Here is a 25,046-nt window from a genome sequence, read left to right on the forward strand (position 1 = left end):
TTTGAAACCGTTATATTGGAATTTTATTTATCTTCTAATCTATAATTTGGAAAGAGACTTTGTATGTAAATATCCTTGGTCGTCGTCGTCTTCGTCGTCGTCGTCATCGTCCGTAGATCGGTGACGTCATCGAACACGTGATTCGATTTTTTTTTTTTTTTCGATCCATGGGCGCCGATTTGTTTTTTTCGTTTCAATGGATTCACCCCCGCGGGGGCGCAAAGCGAGTAGTTTCATGGGGCCCCGCCAGGGGCGCCACAAGGGGCGCAGCCCCGTGGGGCTCAAAAGGGGGCGCCACAAGGGGCGCAGCCCAGTGGGGCCCCGAAGGGGGCCCGGGGGGCCCAGCCTCATGGGGCGCAGCCCCATGGGGCTCAAAAGGGGGCGCCACAAGGGGCGCAGCCCCGTGGGGCCCCGTAGGGGGCCCGGGGGGCCCAGCCTCATGGGGCGCAGCCCCATGGGGCTCAAAAGGGGGCGCCACAAGGGGCGCAGCCCCGTGGGGCCCCGAAGGGGGCCCGGGGGGCCCAGCCTCATGGGGCGCAGCCCCATGGGGCTCAAAAGGGGGCGCCACGAGGGGCGCAGCCCCGTGGGGCCCCGGGGGGGCCCAGCCTCATGGGGCGCAGCCCCATGGGGCTCAAAAGGGGGCGCCACAAGGGGCGCAGCCCCGTGGGGCCCCGAAGGGGGCCCGGGGGGCCCAGCCTCATGGGGCGCAGCCCCATGGGGCTCAAAAGGGGGCGCCACAAGGGGCGCAGCCCCGTGGGGGCCCGGGGGGCCTAGCCTCATGGGGCGCAGCCCCATGGGGCTCAAAAGGGGTTGCCACAAGGGGCGCAGCCCCGTGAAGCCCCGAAGGGGGCGCGGGGGGCCCAGCCTCATGGGGCGTAGCCCCATGGGGCTCAAAAGGGGGCGCCACAAGGGGCGCAGCCCCGTGGGGCCCCGAAGGGGGCCCGGGGGGCCCAGCCTCATGGGGCGCAGCCCCATGGGGCTCAAAAGGGGGCGCCACAAGGGGCGCAGCCCCGTGGGGCCCCGTAGGGGGCCCGGGGGGCCCAGCCTCATGGGGCGCAAGCCCTAATAGGCATTAACTAAGGGGGGCGAAGCCCTAGACGGCAATTAATCATGGGGGCGCGGAGGGGCGAAGCCCTAAAAGGCAACTGATCATGGGGGCGAAGCCTTAGACGGCATTTAATCATGGGGGCGCGGAGGGGCGAAGCCCTAAAAGGCATTAACTAAGGGGGGCGAAGCCCTAAACGGCAATTAATCTTGGGGGCGCGGGGGGCGAAGCCCTAAAAGGCAACTGATCATGGGGGCGAAGCCTTAGACGGCATTTAATCATGGGGGCGCGGAGGGGCGAAGCCCTAAAAGGCATTAACTAAGGGGGGCGAAGCCCTAAACGGCAATTAATCTTGGGGGCGCGGGGGGCGAAGCCCTAAAAGGCAACTGATCATGGGGGCGAAGCCTTAGACGGCATTTAATCATGGGGGCGCGGAGGGGCGAAGCCCTAAAAGGCATTAACTAAGGGGGGCGAAGCCCTAAACGGCAATTAATCTTGGGGGCGTGGGGGGCGAAGCCCTAAAAGGCAACTGATCATGGGAGCGAAGCCTTAGACGGCATTTAATCATGGGGGCGCGGAGGGGCGAAGCCCTAAAAGGCATTAACTAAGGGGGGCGAAGCCCTAAACGGCAATTAATCTTGGGGGCGCGGGGGGCGAAGCCCTAAAAGGCATTAACTAAGGGGGGCGAAGCCCTAGACGGCATTTAATCATGGGGGTGCGGAGGGGCGAAGCCCTAAAAGGCATTAACTAAGGGGGGCGAAGCCCTAAACGGCAATTGCTCATGGGGCGTGGAGGGGCGAAGCCCTAGAAGGCAAGTCTCAGGGGGGCGCCGAGGGCGAAGCCCTAGAAGGCAAAAAAAAATTTTGATTTTTTTTTTGATTTTTTAAAAATTTTTTTTTTAATTTTTTTTTATTTTTTTTTTATTTTTTTTTTAATTTTTTTTTTGATTTTTTTTTTATTTTTTTTTTTATTTTTTTTTTTAATTTATAAATTTTTTTTTAATTTTTTTTTTTTTTTAATTAAATTAGCTTAGTCATGTTTAAGCGGTTTATATTATAAACACTGAGCGAAGCCGGGTAATACAGCTAGTTCTCATATAAAGACAATTTAATATACTATCCCTATTAATTCAATTCAGATTCGTGTAAATAGTAGTACAAGCTTTTAGCTCGTAATTTTACTGATTTGAAATTCAGCACACTTCCAATTAACCCTTTAAACGAAAACAAAAAATAGTGTGGCCAGAACACTATCTCAATAAACATGTTTCAATAGAAAAAACTCAATATTAAATAGTATTAATAGTGGGAAAATATCGTAAGAATGGCGTAAGAAAAGAATAGGAGTGGGGGAGGATGTGGTTCCTCGAAGACCACCTTTTACTGTAGTTGAGAAGTTGAGGGGTTGGGCAAAAGCAGTAGTAGACTTGGCCAGGGGTTCTGTATGTTGGAGTAACGACGACAGCCTGTCACGGCCACACTCCACTTTGCATGCTACCTGTCGCGCGCCACAGGGCACCAAAACCGGGGGGTCGCAAGCTTCAAAACGGCCCCGATTCGATGCGGCCCCAAATTGTGAGTTCGTTTGAAACGTGCGACTTGCCACAACCACCCACCTACGAGTATCACGGCCATTAGTGAAATTGAAATACAGCTCGACGCTGGCAAAATTGCCCCACCATAACCTGAACCCGCCGACGACAGGGCTTTTCAAACATTTACACATACGTAAATGTTCCATAGCTTGCAGCGATTTGCTTGCATCGAAAGATTGTTGTATACTCTCTATATAATTTTTACAATTTATATTGTAATGGCTCTTCTACCATTATTAAGATTTTCACAATTATGTAAACTAAGTAGGCCAATTTTGAAAAAAAATCGGCGAAAATAGATAAACGGAATGACATTAATTGAATTCACTTTGATGATTTCACTGATATGGAAAAACCATGATTTTATAAGGATACATACACACAAACGCATGTATGTACATATGTACATCATAATATTTGGATTAAAAGTCTTATATTGTTGACAATTTTAGATTGCTTTACAGGATAACTTTGTGTTACCTCGGATTTCTTCGGAATTTATTATTCAATAGTTGCGGACTAGTTTTTATGTTTAATTAAATTTTGGGGATAAGTTTATGTATTAAATAAAATTATTCCGAATAAAGAAATTAAATTTAAAATTTCTGGAAGAAGGCCAAGTGAAACTTGAGCTTATAATTTCTGCGTCTGACACTTCGTGACGTCTTCGTTTGCTGTTTTGCATATTAACACTTTTACCAGAAATATTACGTATTCCTCTTAGCTCTCAGGTATAATTTCAAATTCTGGGTTAAAAATAAAAATAGACATTAAAAAAACATTTATAACATCAATGCTTTTTATTCATATTGTGAGCAATGTACAATTTTATATATTGAATGAATTATATAAAACTATCGATTTAACATTCTATGTATTTAAGTTATTTTTGCCTTTTTAAAACAAATGCACAAGATTTAAGAAATAAACGAAAAATAATTTATCGATAGTTATATGTATTTTCTATATACTTTATTTCGTGGCTTTTTTTATATAATACAGAATCTGCGCGATATACTTCCATATATCGTTTCAATTCCTCATACCATTTTTACACAATTTACGTATAATATAATAATAATGTTTAAAAACTTATTTTTAATTAATTTATTTGTTGTAATTATATATATATATATATATATATATATATATATATATATATATATATATATATATATATATATATATATATATATATATATATATATATATATATATATATATATATGTATATATATATATGTATATATATATATATATATATATATATATATATATATATATATATATATATATATATATATATATATATATATATATATATATATATATATATATATGTATATATGTATATATATGTATGTTCATATACATATGTATATGTTCTGTGTACAAGTTATGTATTTTTTTCTGACAGAGTCTAAACTTGAGGCCCCTTATATTTTGACGCCCATAGTAGCTGCCCGTTTTGCCCCCCCCTTCCCCCTCATCTGATATGGTCTGTATGTACATATATACATATGTATATACATTTCTTGACGGGTATATATATATATATATATATATATATATATATATATATATATATATATATATATTTATATTTATATATGTGTATGTATGTATGTGTATGTATGTAAGCAGTATTTAAACATTGATTCAATTTATCTTAATCTTTTGAATACAAAACGTTAATTATATTACAACTCTTAACATTTTACATCTTAGTATAATATTTCGTCTTTTTTATTCAAATTCCATAAACTAAAATGTTATATCTAAGGCAACATTTTATAAAATTTATACAGAAATAACTAACAATTGTTAATAATAAAAAAATATATTAAATGCGATTGAGAAAATTAGTTAAAAGGATTTTGAAATTTGGCACTTTAAAAAAAATATTTTTTAAATGAAACAAACAAGTACTATATTTTGGCACATCGTATAATAACAAAGCTGCTCAAATGAAAAAATGCGATTAATTCACATGTGCCCACTACAGATGTATGTATATGTAATGATTTTTATAATAGATTTTTTTATTTTCTTCGATAATAATGCAAACACAACTATAGATCAAAACAAAAAAAAAGAAACTATATCGTAAATGGCAAAATTTCGAATTCATACTATTTAAGCACTTCTTTTTATTTTAAAATCACATTCTAATAATCATATATATGTAATTTTCAATATATTTCGTATCTTATTGGGTAAATTTAAAATATATACAACATGTCATTTTTTATGTATATTATTTTATATATGTATCCACACATGCAATTTTATATTATATTTATATAAATTTATTATCATTCGTTCCTTGGCCAAAGTATGTATACTAGTGTGTTTTTGTTTTTGTGTGCATGTACATATGTATGTATGTACTTAACTTAACTTAACGCCGGAACAAATAATTCAGCGATTAAAATTTTCGAATCAATGTTTCACTTTTTCAACAATTTATAATTATTCTAAACATCAATTAGGTAAATAGAAATCTCGTCGTTTTTCATGATTATGTGTTGTAACGATGATTTTTTCCGCGAGCTTTGATTACAATATGAGTACATATTCATGTAAACAAATCGCTTTACTATCCGAGATAAAATGTTCACAAATATAACATCATAGTAGAGCATTTTTCTCAATAGACCGAGCATAAAATACACAATAAGCAAAGCCACACGCGATTGGTAACACAACACCCGGCGGACAATCCAACACTTTGAACTATCGTTTTGAACAGTAGCTGTAGCGCAAGAGCCGTATAACTTTCACTAATGAATTTATCAAAATGCACAAAGTTGTGGACGGAGGCACCACCGGAGGACTCCGACACTCTGGTCTCTTTGCTGACCGAGTTCGAAGATATGTCCCCGGAGAGGCCAGTCTCCCTCAAAGGGCCCTGCATCCCGAATAAGTTGTTGTCCGGCTCGCCGTTCTCCCGAGATGGTTCCTCAGAGTCCAAGTCCTCTCGGTCTAACACGGTCTTTCCCCTATACGGCAAGTCCATTTCTGAAAAGTCAAACGACGTTCGAAACAACTCATAATTTACAATAAACATTATTTTACACACAATCATTGTAATGTATAAATATTCAATGACTTATTTTTACTTTGATTTGATACGTATTGGGAGTCTCAATAAAATTTTCTTCTATGTTTCAATTCAAACATACTTAATAATATAAAAACAATAATAATATAATAAAAATAAACTTAAATGCATTACAAATAACAAAGCTTTATTTCTCAATTAGAAAAATTGCAATAAGAAATTAGGAGTTGAAGTAATCGTCATATGAAGTTGCGGAAATCATAATATCATTTAAAAAATATAAACTGTGAGAATGTGTATATTATTATCGGAAGATCTGGAATAAATCTTACCGTATAATCTTATATTTCCTTCTGCGTCTCCTATGGAGTTCTTGGATATGCATTTGTAGCCCCCCATGTCGAGCTTCTGTATACGTTTTATGACCAAACGCATTTGCACGCTATAGTACGAGTTGCTAATTTCAGTCATCTTGTATTTGTCATTGGATATGATCATTTCACCTTAAAAGACACGCAAATAAATATTATGCTGATATAATACATTATGTAAAAAATGTACATTTGAATATGAAGGACGTGCTGCACGACAATGTTGCCGTAATGCAGTAAATGCACAATGCACGCAGTTCCGGTGAAACGCGTCCCACGGAAATTATTCGTGCTCACCGTAGAACGTGAATAAATTTTAATACTCATGCTTTCATGCTCAAAATAACTATTATATAATACTTGCACAAAATCGAAATGTTGCGTGATTAATACTTTTCATTCAATTAATTTTATTATGATGTAAGGAATTTTATGGGATACCTTCGTTGTAAATTTTTCTATGCAATCTTAAATTAAATTTAAAGTTTCAATATTTGGTACAATGCTATGAACAAAGGTCGTGGCATTATTTTATACGTACAAAATATCGATAGATGAAGCATTGTGATCGAGAAAAATAAAATTTTGACTGATGTGATTCAAAATCGATTCTAATAAAGTTTTGTGGTTTCATATAAAACATAATATCAGGATTAAGCTGAAGAATTTGAAGTGCACGGCACGTAAATTTTAACGAAAAAATAAACTTTAAATTAAAAAAGTATATTTTTCAATGGATATTATTTTAAGAACATTTTTCCAAAATTTTAATTGTAAGCATATTTATATTTAAAAATCACAAGTTTTCAATGAAATTTCCCCGTTAGTATCACTTTATTATACGTTTTAATGGTTAGTTTTCACTAAATTAGATGAATAAAATGATCTATGTATATACATATACATATGTATATAAGAATATAAAATTAATATGATATCCGAATCTCTCGCCTAACTTCGGAATTTTCTGGCGTGCGTACCTAATCTAAATGCATACATATGTTGTTAGTATTGCATGTACATATGTACATACACATATACATATATTCATGTGTGTTTATGTGTATGTAAGCAATATATCGATAAGTGGAAAATAATATGCTGATATTGCCAATATTGATCGACTATGTTAGAAGATTAAGAAGTTTTTTTACAAGCCTATTCTACATATGTTTCACTTCGCAAAAAAATGAGCTAAAACTCCTACAGACTTCAAATCGTTTTGAAACTTAGTCAATTTTTATCAAATTAGAGTAATTTTTTATGACCATTAAAACCATTATTGTGTTTTTAACTAATGTTACTTGAAAATAACCGATTCCAAATTCTATTCATTTAGAGCAGCGGTTTCCAAACTGGGAGGCGCGAGCTATTGCCAGGGGAGGCGCTAAAACTTTTTAATAAAAAAATAATTTTCATACTATAATATCTACAAATAAATAAAACTTCATATCGTAGCTTAACAGTAAAAATTCAATGCATGAATGTTTATTTTTATTTTTCTTTCATTTTTATATATTCCTATAAAAAATTATCCGGAGAAGAAGATTTTAAAAATTGCGCCTTTACAAACGCTCTGTTTTAGCTAAAGATGCCCATTTAATTGCATATGTTTGATATGTCGCGGATAATAATATATTAGAAGATATATTATTTTGCAAACACATTCTTGGGAAGACCACATCCATTGAAATTTTTAATATAATAGACAGTTTTGTTGAAGAAAACGACATAAAGTGAAATAATTGCGTTGTGAACGACATAAAATAATAATTGGACTGTGTACCGACGGAGCTCCCTCAACGTACGGACACAAAGCAGGTCTTAAAGCATTGATCAAAAAGAAAGCACCACATGCTATCTGGACACACTGTATGATTCTCAGAGCAGCTCTATTGTCAAAAAATATGTGCGAGGAACTGAACAGCATTTTTACAAAAGTTATAAAAATTATAAACTACATTAAGAATAGTCCTTTGAGAGCAAAGCTGTTTGCAAAGTTGTGTGCTGATATGGAAGCCAATTATACCTCACTTTTGTATTATTGTGAAGTTTGCTGGCTATCTCGTGCAAAAATGATTCTAAAGGGTGTTTGAACTCAAAGAAGAAATAGCAACCTTTCTCGAAGAAAACCATCATGAAGAGGCACATTTGTGGAAGAACGATAATTTTATTGTTAAACATTATTGTTTTATTGCTATACATATATATATATATATATATATATATATATATATATATATATATATATATATATATATATATATATATATATATATATATATATACATATATATCATTTATAATATTCACGGTTGCGAGGTCAATGACCGGGGTTTGTTTATACATAATTGTGGGTTTTGGGTTTTCTAAACTAAACATACATTTTTGCTTACATTGCGCGATTTAATAATACGTACTTCATATTATCCTATTCCGATTTGGATTTCGACTTCGATGTTTTATAATGTTATTATTATTTTTTATTGCATAATTTAATTGGCATAACCGATTCCTGATTTTTGATTCAGTGCCGATTCCGATTTATTATTATTACTATTCATATTGCAAATTTATTTTAAATACGTATAAATCCGAAAGCACCCAAGTAATATAATAATAAAGTAATATAATTAATATAGTATAGTAATGTTATTATAGTAATTCAATCAATATAGTATAGTAATGTAATCATAGTAATTTAATTAGTATCGCATAGTATAGTAATCTAATTAAAAATTGTTCCCGCGATGAAATATCATAGAATCTTTATTTCTTATAATTTAATTAGTACAAGTCATCTATCGCATGAAATAAAGATCAAGCATTCCCTTAAGTATAACATGTATGTGTAATATTTTAGTTTTGTTTAAAAAATACTTAAATTATAATTTAAAAAATTCGGGTGTGACCAACCCATGACTTTATCTATGTATTTACGGAATATAAGAATGTTACAAAACAAAATTCGATATTGAACCGTACAGACAGATTTAAAATAGGTTAGCTTAATTTAAAAGGTCAAAATAAAATATTGAAAAAATAATGAAATATTGTTAAAAAAAATACTACTTCCGGCTTACAAATTCTGACCAAAACCTTAGGAGCTCTAAGTTAGTACATAAAAAATACGTTCAGGGGTGTGGACAGAATCATTTTTGACCTTTCTAAGAGGAAAAAAATTTCACTTCCGGTTTATTAAATTTAGTGATTTTTTTTATTTTGATACAAGACTTATACTTGAATTTTTTCGTGAAGATTTCTCGTGTGATTTTTTTTTATTTTCATAAAATTGATACAAAAATTACATATACTTGAATTTTTTCGTGAAGAGAACACATGTTTAAGGCTTCAAAAAAATTGTGGTAGAAAAATCGAACAAGAGTACAATGCCACTTCCGGTTGACGGTTACTTACCAAATTTTGAACATAACTTGCCATTACGCTTAAACTTTTAGATATGAATCAAAATCTCGAGTTCGAATTTTCATATGATCACAAAAATTTGCTCCCCTAAGTAAAAATTACATACATACGGGAGCAAATTTTTTCTTTTGCCTTAGGTGATAAAATCTGTAGTCCCGGTTTTGATTTGAATATAATGTATTACATTATTACATTTTGTTATTGTATAATTATATACAATAACAAAAATCAAAAGCATGTTTTGAAAATTATCGAGCGTTCCCATTCGTGAAAATTTCCATTTCAAGCCTGGATACTAACAGCAAATACTTATATGTATATGTATATAGGCCAAAGGGCTTTGAAATGCTAAAATTACAGTGTGTGATATTGAATTAAGTAAAAGAAAAAAAACGAAAGACGAAACCTGGAAACCGCTACGCTTTTTTCGAGACGTGCTTAATTTTTCCTGGTCGGGTCATAAAAGCAGCCATGACGCTTGCTCCAAAAAAGGGGGAAAAGCGTATGAAAAAAGTCGGTGGAAATAAACGAAGAAAAATAAAAGAAGAGTGAGAGAGGCGCAAACTCGCCAGGAATTTTCACGTGGCAACAAATAAAATGCGATTTGAAATTGCTTCGAGTTCCCACGGGAATCGAACCTCTTCGCCTGTTTACAGACGGTCTTCCTACCTCTCTACCATACTGTGGGTCATGGCCTCAAATAAACGGGTTTTCATCGGAATTATATTTTAATAATAAATGTATTTTAATTGAAGCAAAAAAGCTTCATTTGAATACTTTTAAAATAAAATATATACCTACATATATGTACATATGTATAATACATATGAACGTACATATTATATATTACATATGTTGATAATACATATGTACATACATAGCAGGTTCGAAACTTTTTTTATTAAAATTCACTTGCTCTTACATAATTAAATTTTCTGTTGAAAAAATTATTTTCAACCGAAAATTCAAATGTTTATGAGTTTTTAACTTAAAGGTGCGAATATATGAGTTGTATATGTTAAGCGTTAACGTGCGTGTGTTCAGTTTAGTTATAAATACATATCTCGAAAATGTTCGTTAATACGATGTGTTATGGCGTGCAGTATAGGAAAAATGCGGCAGCATTTACATACATATGTACAATGTACATATATGTATAGTGCAAAACACGAGGGAGGCTGCTGCTTAAAACAATTTGGCCGTCTGTCTGGGGGTAGTTTTAGCCCCGTAACCCCACCGTTGTTGGTCAGGTCAGCCGCTGATATTAAATTTAAAAAAGGCCAACAAAGAACTATCTACTACCCTTGTTTGCGCACAGGATTCATCTCGGACAACACATACAACCTCCCCATAAAAGAATTTGGCGTGACCAACCCACGATATTAATTCCCGGTTTTTTTATATAAATTTTTTAACATTCTAAAACGAGATTTTTAAAGCTAAAAACCAGTTAAAATTATTTTATATCTTGAACATTTGTATTCTCAATGAATATGCATTATTTGTTCATATAAAGAACTAGTGATTTATATAAATTTTCAAATAATTTAGTATTTAAATCTATTTTGAAAAAAATACATATTTTTTTTCGAAACATCGCGCGTAACTAGAGTTTCCAATCCGAATATTCGAATATTTGAGCAATTATTCAAATAATATTCGTGAAATTTTAATAAAATATTTTACAAATTTAGAATTTTTTTAACATAAAACAATTTTATTTTTTATTTTAAATGTGTAACGCAACAGTCGTCGAGTAAAATGACTCCGAGTCATTTTATCACCTCGAGGTTTCGTGAAACTTGACAATGGAATTCCTCGTTTTTGAAATTGAACTTCTGTATTTTACGAAAGAGAACTTAATGCAGCGTTTATTTGAAACGGAAACAAAATTACAGTCCGAATGAATTTTTAACGCAATTCTTATGGATAAGCAGAAATATTTCGTTTCATTTATTTTGTTTGGAACTTCAGTTGTGATTCGAAGTTCGTAGTTATCGTTATCGATCCGGGTATTTTCCTCAAATTAAATAAACTGATTGAACGCGCGTGCATGTAATAAAAGTACGCTTTTCATATTCCAAGATAATTCTAAAAGGTTAAAAAAATATTTCAAGTACTTGGATAACTTTAAAAAAACTTTAATAAAAAAACTCATGTAACAAAATAAATGTATATAAAAAACTTTAGTAAAAAAACTATATTAAAAAAAAGTCAAGTAAAATAAATGTATATAAACAAATAATGTACTAAAATATAATAAATAATTAAATAAATATATAATAAATTAAATACAATTAATTTATTAAAATAAAAAGGCAATTTAAACAATATTTCAACAACAAATGTACAAATGTGTGGGATTAAAATTTCAATCAAAATGATTTCAATGATTGGGGTTTCAATCAAAAAGTATGTATGTGTCATCACATACATACCTTGGTATGTATGTGATGATCTAAAAGCGGCCCATACCTCTTAGTAATATATTTAATTACATTAGTTTAAGCCGGGATCGAAACCCCAATCATTGAAATCTTTTTGATTGAAACCCCAATCATTGAAATCATTTTGATTGAAATTTTAATCCCACACATTTGTACATTTGTTGTTGAAATATTGATTAAATTGCCTTTTTATTTTAATAATTTTATTATTTGTTTATATAGACTTATTTTACTTGAGTTTGTTTTAATATAGTTTTTTTACTAAAGTTTTTTATATACATTTATTTTTTTTTACTTGAGTTTTTTATATATCTTAATATTATATACATAAGAGGTAAGTAATTAAAAAACCTTTTTTTACCAAGGGTTTTTTTATTTTCTACTTTTTAGTGTTACAGAAAATACCATAATACTGAATTATAATTATTTACAAATTAATTTAATTATTATTTATAATTATTTGCATTGTTGAGTAATATCGCATTTAAATGACTTTAAAGGCACTTTAAAATCTTAATATGTAGTATTTCTATAAATCATAGTCATCAAGTCCAGTTGCAAAGATGTTTGAATCTTAAAATTGTATATATACATCTACGGAACGAGAGTTATGTATACTCATTTATGTATTATGTATACTCATTTATGCCGGATGGAATAATGTATATGGAATTATGTATACTCATTTATGCCGGAAATTTATGGAATTATGTATACTCATTTATGCCGGGAATCTTACAGTTTAGAATAGTTTATTAATACTAAGATTGCTTTAATGATAAAATTGAAGTTGTAATCATATTAACAATGAAATTGTAATGTAATCCATACAGTTAAGAATAGTTTATCAATGTATGATTGTCCATTAATGAGTTTATGTATTTACAGAAATGAACTTTTCAATCATCAGATAAATTAAATCAGCTGATAACTAATAATGATTTGCTTTAAGAATAGTTTATCAATGTATGATTGTCCATAAATGAGTTTATGTATTTACAGAAATGAACTTTTCAATCATCAGATAAATTAAATCAGCTGATAACTAAAAATAATTGTATGTGATGTATGTATGTAAGCTTATTGTAAAAAACTAAATGTATGTAAGCTTATTGTAAATCATATTAACAATTAGATACAATTTAACTTCTTATTGAATACTTATCTCGCAGATAAAACTCCGTGAAGAGATATATTTTTAGCCTTGAAATGTCAGATTTGACATATTTGGCCATAAAACAATATATATCGTGTATTACATTACATGAAGCTAGACGCCAAATTTGAAATTTATATATACATATGAGAGTTAAAACTAAATATTTAAATATAAGAGATAACGAGAACCTATAGAGCAAATTTTATAAAATATAGAGTGAATTATAGGCGTTTAAAAAATTAAAATCTGTAATGGGCATATCAAGGCGAAAAGGTTAGAAGACAGTATAACGCGGTTGACGTCGGCGTTGTAGACGTCAGGCAACTCGATGAGCTCGAAATTTGAAACCCGTTGTATACGATATTTTATCTCCAACGTAATGGCAGACGATACATTAACGTATATTGATGACCAAAATGAGCAATATGGCAAAGTATGAAAACGATCGGATAAGAGATAACAGATATAAAAAATGACCACGAAACACGAAAGCCATGTGAAACGTAAAGGAGGTAAGTAAAAAAAGTATATTTTTTTTACTATATTTTTAATATTTAATGTTTATACTGTAAAATCATATAAAAATAAAATGTAAAACCTTTTTTGAATATGTGTTTTGTATATGTATATAAAAACTCGACGTCAAAATACCCCGCAAAGTTGGGAAAACGAGTCTTGTGATATTGCAAGATTTGAAACGGGTACGTGAGCATCAGATGTGCCGACGCATATGCGGAAGCGAATAAACATACACACATCCACAAAGACATACACACACACACTCATTTATTATTTGGACGTTGCTTTGGCGAACGGGCTAGATCGGCGAGTGTATAATGAGCGCACTTATTAATTTTAATACGCGCGCGCGACTATAAATTACCTTAAACTATATTCATACATATATAACACAAAAGTTTATTTAATTTCATGTATCAATTCTTTTCCGAAAGCACCTGAAATATCAACGGGCCCAACACGAGTTACGGAATTTAAAGTAAATTTTTTTTTTTATGTAAATATGAAACTAGAAGCCATTCAAATATGATTATTATAATTTGTTAAATACATAAAGTCAGGGATTGGTTTCATCGCGTGTGGGGAATATATTAATTTATGGTGTAAAAGTACATATGTAATGCGAGCCCACAGAGGATTCGCAGAGAGATGAAAACGACACGTTGGAGTCTGATTTAAAAAAAATGTGTTTAGTTTATTAAATTTGGATGGTCGAATTTGTCTTTTATCGTTAACTGTTAAAATTTTATTATATTAAAGTATTCGCTGTAAAGTTTCGGAATGTTTATTTAATTTGCAAAGGATATGTTTGTTTTCGTGGCAGGATGCACATTGGAAATTTTACAACCATATTCCATTAGGCGTACATATGTATTGAAAGCGGTATATTTCGTTTCGATATTGATGCAAATGGAAGCTATACAGTATATATGATTACAGGGTTCTGTCTGGGCCACTATTTGGGGGCGATAGGGGGTGAGGGCAAATAAAAAAGAGGCAGTTTGTATTGCGCGAGCTGGGGTTGAGATTCAATCACATAAATTACTGAAACGCACATGCGCTCTGTCTCTGAAGCGAATGTTAAACCCCCAACACTCTGGCATCGACTGAAAAATATACCAATTTCCCGCCGAATGGAGACTTTAGAACACAAGGACACTCCGCCCGGGGAATTTGTTCCAATTTCATCATGAGTATGAGAATGCTCAGCAATTGGAATGGAAAATTTATATCAAAAAATAATAAAACCATATCTGAAATTTTTTAGATCACAAATCCGTAAAACCACGTCATAATATAACGTTTCCAAATATGCTAATACGTCTATGGCAGCACTTCTGTTAGCACGGGTGCACTCGCCCCTATGACGTCACCATGCGGGAATATTTTCAAAGTGATAAAATTTCTGTGAAAAAGATTTATATATTATATTTATATTTTATTAAAATTTAAGTTTGCAAATCAAATAATTGTATGCGTAGTTTGATCACCGATTTGATACTTAAGAGAAATCGAAACTGATTGATTGACTATCGATATCAATGAAGTAGAACTTGAATGGATTTAAAATTGATCTATGAAAATGTGAAAATGAAAGAAGGACCGATTGGAAATCATGTAAATAACGGAAATGTTTATGACGAATATCAAATAAAAATTGAATTGGTGTGTATATTCATATTTTATTTTATTTTATTTTATTTTATTAATTGAAAAATCAACAGACAGGATGTACAGAGATAGGTATAAAAAAAAACAAAAAGTAAATAAATAATATATGTAACATCCGAGTCCAATAATAGATTTTTACAAAAATGAAAAAGATAAATATAAGGAAAACAAATTAAAAAGTAAAGAATAAAGGCATGACAAAATATGTAGTACATTGCATAATTAAACTATAGTAATAAAATATTTGGAAAAGGTTATAAGATAGAATATAAGAAGAAATTGAAATTTACAAATATAAAAAACAAATGAAAAAGGTAAATACAAAATAAACAAATGAAAAGGAAAAGAATGAAAGCTATAATATGATTAAATAGCACATTACATAACTAAACTAAAGTATAAAAATAATGGAAATATTGAAAAAATAGAATAGGAGAAAAAATGAATCAATCGGTCAAGATTCTCTTGATGTTAGACCTGAATTGATGTAGGGAAATACCAAACAGATCAGCCTCATTCAGCTCTCCGTTAAAAATACGATAAACGCGCTGCAGATAAAAATATTTTTGGGAATTAGTATTGAAAGGATCAAGTGACAAGAGTGCAACGCGTCTAGAGTATCGAACTGGGATTCTGAAATAAACCTTATTCAGTAAATCAGAACAATCAAGAAAACCATTTATGAGCTTAAAGAAGAATATAGCATCAGAATGTCGTCGCCTGACAGAAAGATTGTTAAAAGAAAGGATTTTTAAAATGTCGGAAACAGTAGAATGGGTATAGGTAGGAAAAAGGTAGCGTAAGGATTTAATAAATTTAAGTTGAACTTTCTCAATACAATTAATATGGGATAAATAAAAAGGTGACCAGATAATTGAGGCAAATTCAAGGTGAGACCTTACAAAGGAAAAATTAAGTAATTTTAGTACATAAGGATCATTAAAGGGTTTTGTTAAGCGGAGTAGGAATCCAAGAGATTTAAATGCTTTGTTGGTAATAAAAGAAATATGTTCAGAGAAATCTAGTTTATTATTGAGTATTACACCAAGATCCTTAATAGAAGATGACGTGTTAAGGATTGAATGATTTAATTGATATTGATTAGTAATAATTGACTTATTTCTAGTGAAATTTAAAATAGAGCATTTTTCTAGATTAATAAAAAGATCATTATTTAAACAATATATAGAGAATCTATCTAGATCTTCTTGTATCTTATGACAATCGTCTATGGTGTATATAGGTTTGTAAATTTTTAAATCATCAGCGTAAAGAAGTATAAAGGAATGTTTGAAGATGTATGAGATATCATTAATATAGAGTAAAAAGAATAAGGGACCTAAATGCGACCCTTGTGGGACACCGGAAGGAATATATCTAAGTGATGATCTAAAACCATTGAGAATTATGATTTGGTGACGATTTAGTATATACGAAGAGATCCAACGAAATAAATTTCCTCGGATTCCGAGGGACCAAAGTTTATTGAGTAAAAGGTTGTGATTGATTTTATCAAAAGCTTTAGAGAAATCCGTATAAACGACGTCTATTTGGATTCGTTTGTCCATATAAGATGTGAGAGTACTAGTGAAATTAAGCAGGTTAGTCTCTACCGATCTCCCCTTAAAAAAACCATGTTGTTCAGGTATAATGTAGTTTTTGAAATTGGAGAAAAGGAAATTATAGATAATTTTTTCAAAGATTTTACTAATGACAGATAGTTTAGATATAGGACGGTAATTCTCAATAAGATTCTTATCACCTTTTTTAAAAATAGGGGTGATGTAAGATAATTTCCAATAGTCAGGAAATATACCGTTAGACATAGAAAGATTGAAAAGGATTGTTATGGGAAGAGATAATGGGACAGCACATTTAACAAGGAAAAAAGAAGGCAAACCATCACAACCCGCACCAAGATTAACATTGAGAGAGTTGATGTGACTGAGTACAGTAGATAAGTCAAAATGAAAAGTAGATAAGTTACAAGAAGAAGTATCTGTATTAGAGATAGAAAGGTATTTAGATATTCATATGTACATATGTACATACATATGTAGGAATAATTTTAGTATATATATACCGTATAAGCATTTAAATATATGTATGTATATACATTGCAATTTAAAAAACTAAAATTGTATTGTAAAATAATAAAAACCAAATATGAATGCCACCCGGAACTATTCAGTATACATATGTATATAAGTACATACATATGTGCATATGTGCTGTTTTTATTTCACTTTCGCAAATTTTATGTACAGATGCGTACATTCGTAATATGGTAAAGAGACCATTGTCAATCTATACAACCTACAGGCACCCTGTGCTGTTTTTTTTTATTATTTTTTGGCCCTTTTTTTACATAAATTTCCGGCAAACGATTCGCATGTGTCATATTCAGGTGACATTACACACTAGTGCCTTTGGCCCTCACCGACCTAATGGTCTCTTATTTTCATAAGGGTCGGAGAAAATTATTAAATCGCCGAAATAAAATGTACATTTTTTGCTAGATAGTGAAAAAATATCGTGAAAAATTCTAATATTAATCAAGAAACTCGAATTGGTCTTTGATAATTTTTCTTTTTAGTAACTACTGAGTGATTTTTGAGTTTTGTGATAGTGCCTGTGTGTCTGTGTGTCAGTGAATTTTCTCATGATTGCCAAACTTCATCTATTATTACTACGTACATAGATAAAGTAAAAAATATGATCGATTTTATTTTTCAACTTTTATTGAATGCATGATATGCTAATGAATAATTCTATTAAATAAATGTATTAGGGCGTGTATTAAAATGATCTATGGAGTCTTATTTAACAAATAGAAAATACTTTATTATAAAATTAAAAATTATACATTGATATGTTGATGTATGTTGTATATGTATGAGTATTTTACATATTTATCTGTAAAATGTATTTATACGTTTAGTAAAAAAAAATAATCGAATGGAATTGTGTGCTTATGTAGTTTTACATTGCCGTTTACTATTCTACCGCTTACATATTCATAAAGTTTGTATGGATTCAATTTTCCAATGAAGCCAAACGATTTGCAGTATTCAAAAGCTTTCTGAGTTAATTTGTATAGATATTCCTCGAATCCTGTAGCTAGGGCAGACCTTATCGATTCTGCTCGGAGCTTTTAATACATAGAATCGCTTTGAAAACAAAATTTCCGCTAGAATTAGCTGACTTAATCTTCATCGAGGTAGTTCAGATTGTACCTACGTATTTAAATGCTCGCCAAACAACATAATCGTAATCTTGAAGGGACGAAAGGATACCGCTAGTGACCATTAACAGCCCAAAGTAAGCTGTTTAGATTTAGCGACGAGGCAATTCAATTTTCTTTCCTTGAACACTCAGTCTTGTACACGAATAAAGTGTGCGCTTAGGCTAGTGGAAATTTTCTATAATGATAAGTTCAGATGGTGAAATAGTGGGTTCACGGCCTACTCGGGGATTAAGAGGCCATTAGGCTTTGCATCCATTCACATCAAGATATTAATAGTTGATTATTGTAATTAAACAAATCGATACATTCGATACTATCATAACATACATATGAATATTATACATCCATACATATGTAGGTTCACATTTATTGTATAATATGTATGTATATTCACGGCATTAAATTGTTTTCTAATTAAGTTTTGAATTTACATATTTATGTATGTGAATGCGTATCTTTCAGAGCTATATATTTTATTTGTGATATGAAATATTTATTATATTATACATACATATACATATGTATGATTCTTATAAAAATAAATGTATTCATTTAATGTATGTAGACATTCAATTGTTCGATAATTAATGTTGAGATAATTCTGTTCAATTTATAATTCTCTCCAATATTTTTGACCACGACTACATTGTTCGACACGAAAAATGGTTCAGAGACGAGATATGACTTTTCCTATAGATCTATTCACAGTAAACACGAATCTGGTAAAAAAAAATGTTGATTGGCTCGAAATTCGGATATATGTATGTACATACATATACATATGTATGTGTTTTTTATATCGCCCGATTTTTCTATATCTTGGTGTTGTTCGGTTGATGTCTCAAAATATGTCAATTTTCTGTTCAAAATGAATATTGGAATCTATAGTCGGGTATTTTATATTTCATTTGTAGTACTTTTAAGCTTTCAAATCTCTCTAAGTAGTCGTCCAGTTTAACTCAAAAATCAAAAGTACGTATTTTCACTTGGGATTTTTTCTCACTGTTAATACTATTTTATATTGAGTATTTTCTATTGAAACATATTTATTGAGATAGTATTCTGACCACACTATTTTTTGTTTTCGTTTAAAAGGGTTAATTAGAAGTGTGCTGAATTTTAAATCGGTAAAATTGCGCGTTTTAAAAAACATATATCTACGAATTTCGAGACAATTAACATTTTTTATTACCAGATTCGTGTTCACTGGGCATAGATCTATAAGAAAAGTCATATCTCGTCTCTGAACCAAAAAAAAAGTCGTCATTTGTCGAACAGTGTTGCTAACATTTAAGTTTTATATTATCTTCAATTCCTGTGAAACCGTGGCAAAATAACTCTATTTCCAGAAAAATTAGGTATTTATCACGACATTACATATATGAAAATGACCATCTCTAAAAGATTTCGCCCTTCAAATAAAAAGAGTGCCCCTCTCTAAAATAGCTCGCACAACCTAATCGGTGACCGCCCGGCAAATCAAACGTCAAATGGGTAGCCAGTAACAAAAATAAAATTTGACAAAAATAAATACCGACCGACTAGCAACCTAATGTTACATGAATAAAACCAACCCTAGCTTAAGCTAACATAACCCTTAAATAAATAAGTGTTGGCTGCTAAGATATTTCGATGTGTTTGGATGGATATTACGATGTGTGGACCACGCGGAAGGTGGGAACGGACAGAAGCGGGGCGACGCGCTATCTTCCAACTGATACAATTTCATTATAATTATAATTTCACTCAAAGGGGCCAGTGAAAATATAATTGGATATGATTTCACTGAACTATATCCAGTAAAAATGTAACTGGTTATGATTTTACTGAAACGTCAAATTTTATTTTTTTACTGGCAACCCATTTGACGTTTGATTTGCCGGGAGGTAGCCCATTGGATTGTGCGAGCTATTTTATAGATGTTAATTTGACATTAAATGTCGATTTGACGTATGTCATGTAATTTATTTTACAGCCGTGACTTAAAAATATTATCCCTAAGAAATACTGTCAGTGGTTTATTTTAAATTTTATGCTATTTGAAATAATTTAAATAGTTATAAATTACAAAATGATATTGCAATATACATAAGTTGAAATTCCTTACATTGCTATATCATTATATTATTATTGAAACCCCGATAATAGTGAAATTTAAATTTTTATATTATATAAACCTAGGAATCCACAGGTGAAAGGTATTTTAGATATATCTTAGTTTAACTGTACCAAATAGATCCGTTGTTAGTTATACATTTAGAGGAATAGAATAGAATAGGAATTCCTAGTGTTGTGCATGCATATGGCAATATAACTAACCACTTAAATAAAACACGTGTTTATCTAATTATAACCAGATATCGGCTAAGGTTTTTGCTACGTGCTCTATTGTCAAGGGAACATACATATGTATGTATAATTGAACTTAATTTTTAATATTATAGTATCCACTAAGTACACGGAACTATATTTCAAACACTACTAACTTTTAAATTATTATTGACTACATATACCTTAAATTTATTTCGAATAATTTAAACTTTATTTTGAATACTTTTTACTTTTAAATTTATACACCTGCACTTAGTACACCTGCATTTAATTTCCAATACTTTTAACTTTATTTCAAATAATCTTAAATTTTACATATAAGCTACTCATTTAGTGCACCTTACCATTATTTCTAAAACTGATACCATAAATATCATGAATTTTAATTTAGAAAATTTTGATAGATGTACATGTGTAGTGTTATGGGAGCCCCGAAGCACTGGCCGTAAACTAAGCGCCCCGGGGAGCATTGCAACTACTTCCTTCCCGGTTGTCAGAATAAATAGTCGTTTATTCTGTCATTCAATCTATATTTAATCATTCCATCACCCCCATAACTAGTGACTCCTGCAACTGAGCTACGCCGCCTTCAATGTTCGCGGAGGTCCAAGAGAGATCTTGGATTTCTCAATCGAGAGATCCAAGCATTAAAACTTCCCTCTCGACCCTCAAAACCTGCAGATATCAACCACAACGATTGGGAGTGAGATAACAAGTTGAAAGGCAGGGTCGAAGTCATGCACGACATCACCACACATCGAGTGGCCATCCTACACCCAGCTACAAATCAGCCATCACCATGAATCATGAACCATTAACCATCAACCAATGCCTACGACCGTGTCCACAAGCCTCTGCTACCAATCTGTCTTCGAATCTGCTGCTCATCTCGAGCAGAACGTTCAGTTTGACAGACAAAAAGGGAGGTTATGGATACAAACGTACTTTATTCGAAATATAAAGCTGCCAATACTAGAAAAAATCGTGTGATTTATTAATATTAAAAGTGCAAGAAATAAATTTAAGATAATAATATTTCACACGCGCAATACATTTATGTATTTGTTGAACGTTGGAAAATTTTGCTAAATGTTGAATACATTTAATAAAAGTAAAATAAATTTTGTTTTTCGTGCGATATATTAGTAATGTAAATTATAATTATGAAGGTGAAAATGGTAAAAATAAAAGTTCATTTGATTAGCACCCTATTGTCAATTTTTTAGAAAGGACATTTTTTACAAGACTTTTTTGCCCTCCTGCTTCAAAAACTGATGGTTTTTCTAAGAAATTTGTCCATTTCCAAGAAAGAAGAAGACACATTTTTTAAATAAAGCATTAAGTACATATTTTGAAATTACTATCATATATAATAAATAAGTTTTACTAAAGTTTTAAATAGATTTCTACGACGAAGGTTGAACAAATAAGTTTCTTCGAATATAACCAGAGTGATGTCAAACAAACGTCATCGAGATTAAAAATTTTCGGACTTGAAAAGCTTCTTCAACGATATGTTATCTCTATCGTAATGGCGGAGGATCCATTTACTTATATTGATGACCAAAATGAGCAATATGGCAAAGTATGAAAACGATCGGATAAGAGGCAAACTTTTTCCTGAATTGTAATCGTAAGTGAAACGCAAAGGAGGTATTTAAAAATGTATTTGCCAATAATCGAAATAAAATGGGCTGTATTTGAAAATTTCGTGTTTTTTTTTTGTTTTTCAATCATTAAAATATTAAATACTAGTTATTTTACCCGGCTTCGCTCAGTATTTGTAATATAAACAGCGTAAACATAGCGAATCTAATAGTAAATATTCATTTGTTTTTTTATTAAATTCATTTGAATCGAAAAAAAATCGAATCGTCGTCATAGAAATTTTGACTTGTTTACAAAGTTCCCAACCAAAGATACAAACATACAAAGTCTCTTTCGAAATTATATATTAAATATTGTATTTTTATATTAAATAGTCAATCCCTTTTTTGATTTTGTATGTTTTCTTCAGTCAGTACTGGGCTCCACTCTAAGTTTTCGTGGTTAGGTCATTCTTTTTGGTGAGAAAGCACACGGAAAATCTTCGATAAAATAATAGGACAGTTTCGTATCTGCTCGGGTTCGAATTTGGCGTTTATTTAAGCGCAATTTGGTACTTCTTTTTCGGTATTGATCACGCACGAGTGCGGCACGCTACAAAGCCGCAATTCCCCGTGGAGTTGGGGGCTCGTTCGCCATAAATTCTGGCCAAAAGTGTTTTAATGTCACCGAAACGGTTTAACAGTATAAGCGAAGTGTTAGCCAATTTTTCTCTTTTATTTTTCGTTTTATATTATACATTTATATGTATATAGCTGCTCATGCATAATATTCGTAATAAAATTATTGCGAAAATGCGCAGAGCGAATTCGAGTGGGCGATCCATTACGAACAATGCGATAAAATAGATTAGCATAAAAATCACTTTTCCAATTTATTCAAACTATGTATGTATATTCATTAAAGTACAATCTATTTTTTTAAATTAACGTGTTGTCATCAGTTGCCTTTAGTTTTAGCATGTCAATTTTTCATTTAAGTTTTTATTTAATGGTTAATTGATAAAAACATAAATGAAATTTTGAAATGCTAAAAAGCAAGAATGTGTTCATATCACTTGAAAAATATAATAAAAAACTCATCGATGTTTATTGTATAAATTGTATGTACATAGGTACATCTGATATATGTATTTATGTATGTTTGTACTTTATGTAACTTTATGTTTGTATGTAACTTTTATATTATGCACATTATGCAAGTTATATCATACATACACACGTACAATTTTTTTTTTTTTGATTATTTTAAAAATACATTCGGTGCATCAGTTCTTATTTTCCACAGACATAACTTAATTTAGACTATAGTATGTCCATACATCTTATCTTTTAACTAAATATTTTTTACATCATTAAATGGCGATTCTCTTTGGGTGGCTGAAAAATCATAAACAAAATTGTTTTCTTCCCTACTCTTAATTTTGTTCCTGTCACGTTTACAAAATAGAAGAAGATAACGAATGTTATCATAAACACGTGTGAAATTCATCGTGAGTAACCCTTCTAAATCTAATTTCACAGATTATACATACACTTAAGTACCACAGCTGAATGTCTCGACGGTAACCCAGACTAAACATCCCGTTTATTCGAAATATGCAAATAGCGATCACGCACAGGTATGTATTATATGTACATATGTATGTACGTACCGTTACAGAACGGACTGTTTAAACCACCAGTTTATTTGATATGTCTCGGTGTCGCCCCCAGGATCCAAATTTGCATTTGCATTCGACGTGCAAATGCAACGAGCCGCAAGCCAAAACAAAATGCGGTGACATTACTTTCTGACTCATACGAAAGTTCGCCAGATTCAGACGACATATTGATAACAGCTGCCTTTATATCATTACATACGTACTTACGCGGCCCAAACCTGTTAGTAATATATTAAATTATATTAGTTTAAGCCGGGATCATAAGTGGTTGAAATCCCAATCATTGAAATATTTTTGATTGAAATCCAAATCATGAAATCCCACACATTTTACATATTTATAGATTATATGGTCGTACATTTGTTGTTGACATATTGTTGAAATTGCCTTTTTATTTTATTTAATTATTTAATTTTTTTATTATTTATTTATTTTATTTAATTTTCGATAGGACTAACGGTGTTAAAAATATCCCCAAAATATACACACACACACACACACATTTTTTCTAGGTCATGAAAACGTGATCAGTGATCGATTCTGAGTTCGAATTTTCGCATGATCACAAAACTTCATCTATTGTTACTACGTACATAGATAAATTAAAAAACTTCATCTATTGTTACTACGTACATACTAGGGTTTCTGACCCGGGTTGAACCGGGACAAACATTCCCGGGAATTCACTGAATTTTTGTTGTCCCGTGTCCCGGGAATTCTTATCTCGAATCCCGGGAATTGGATTTAAAAAAATCTTGAAAATATACAACATTTTCAAGACTGCACGAAGGGAAATAATAAATCAAATACACAAATAATCGTAAAATATTCTCAACTTCGACCGAAACTGAAAGAGTTTTTTTCATTGCTGGAAATTTTCGTACCAAATCTAGAAATAGGCTTT

General features: G+C 32.2%; 1 protein-coding gene across 1 annotated transcript in view; it reads right to left on the reverse strand.

Moving 5' to 3' along the window:
- Positions 1–25,046, reverse strand: part of LOC143916904 (uncharacterized) — a 128,112-nt gene that overhangs the window by 15,790 nt on the left and 87,276 nt on the right. Inside the window, exons 8-9 of the mRNA XM_077438190.1 lie at positions 6,036–6,206; positions 5,351–5,660 (exon numbers count right to left, since the gene is read on the reverse strand). Of these exons, the coding sequence (XP_077294316.1) occupies positions 5,351–5,660; positions 6,036–6,206 (481 nt within the window). The remainder of the gene's footprint in view (positions 1–5,350; positions 5,661–6,035; positions 6,207–25,046) is intronic.

Source organism: Arctopsyche grandis, chromosome 1, assembly GCF_051622035.1.
Source record: "Arctopsyche grandis isolate Sample6627 chromosome 1, ASM5162203v2, whole genome shotgun sequence".
Classification (NCBI taxonomy): Eukaryota; Metazoa; Arthropoda; class Insecta; order Trichoptera; family Hydropsychidae; genus Arctopsyche; species Arctopsyche grandis.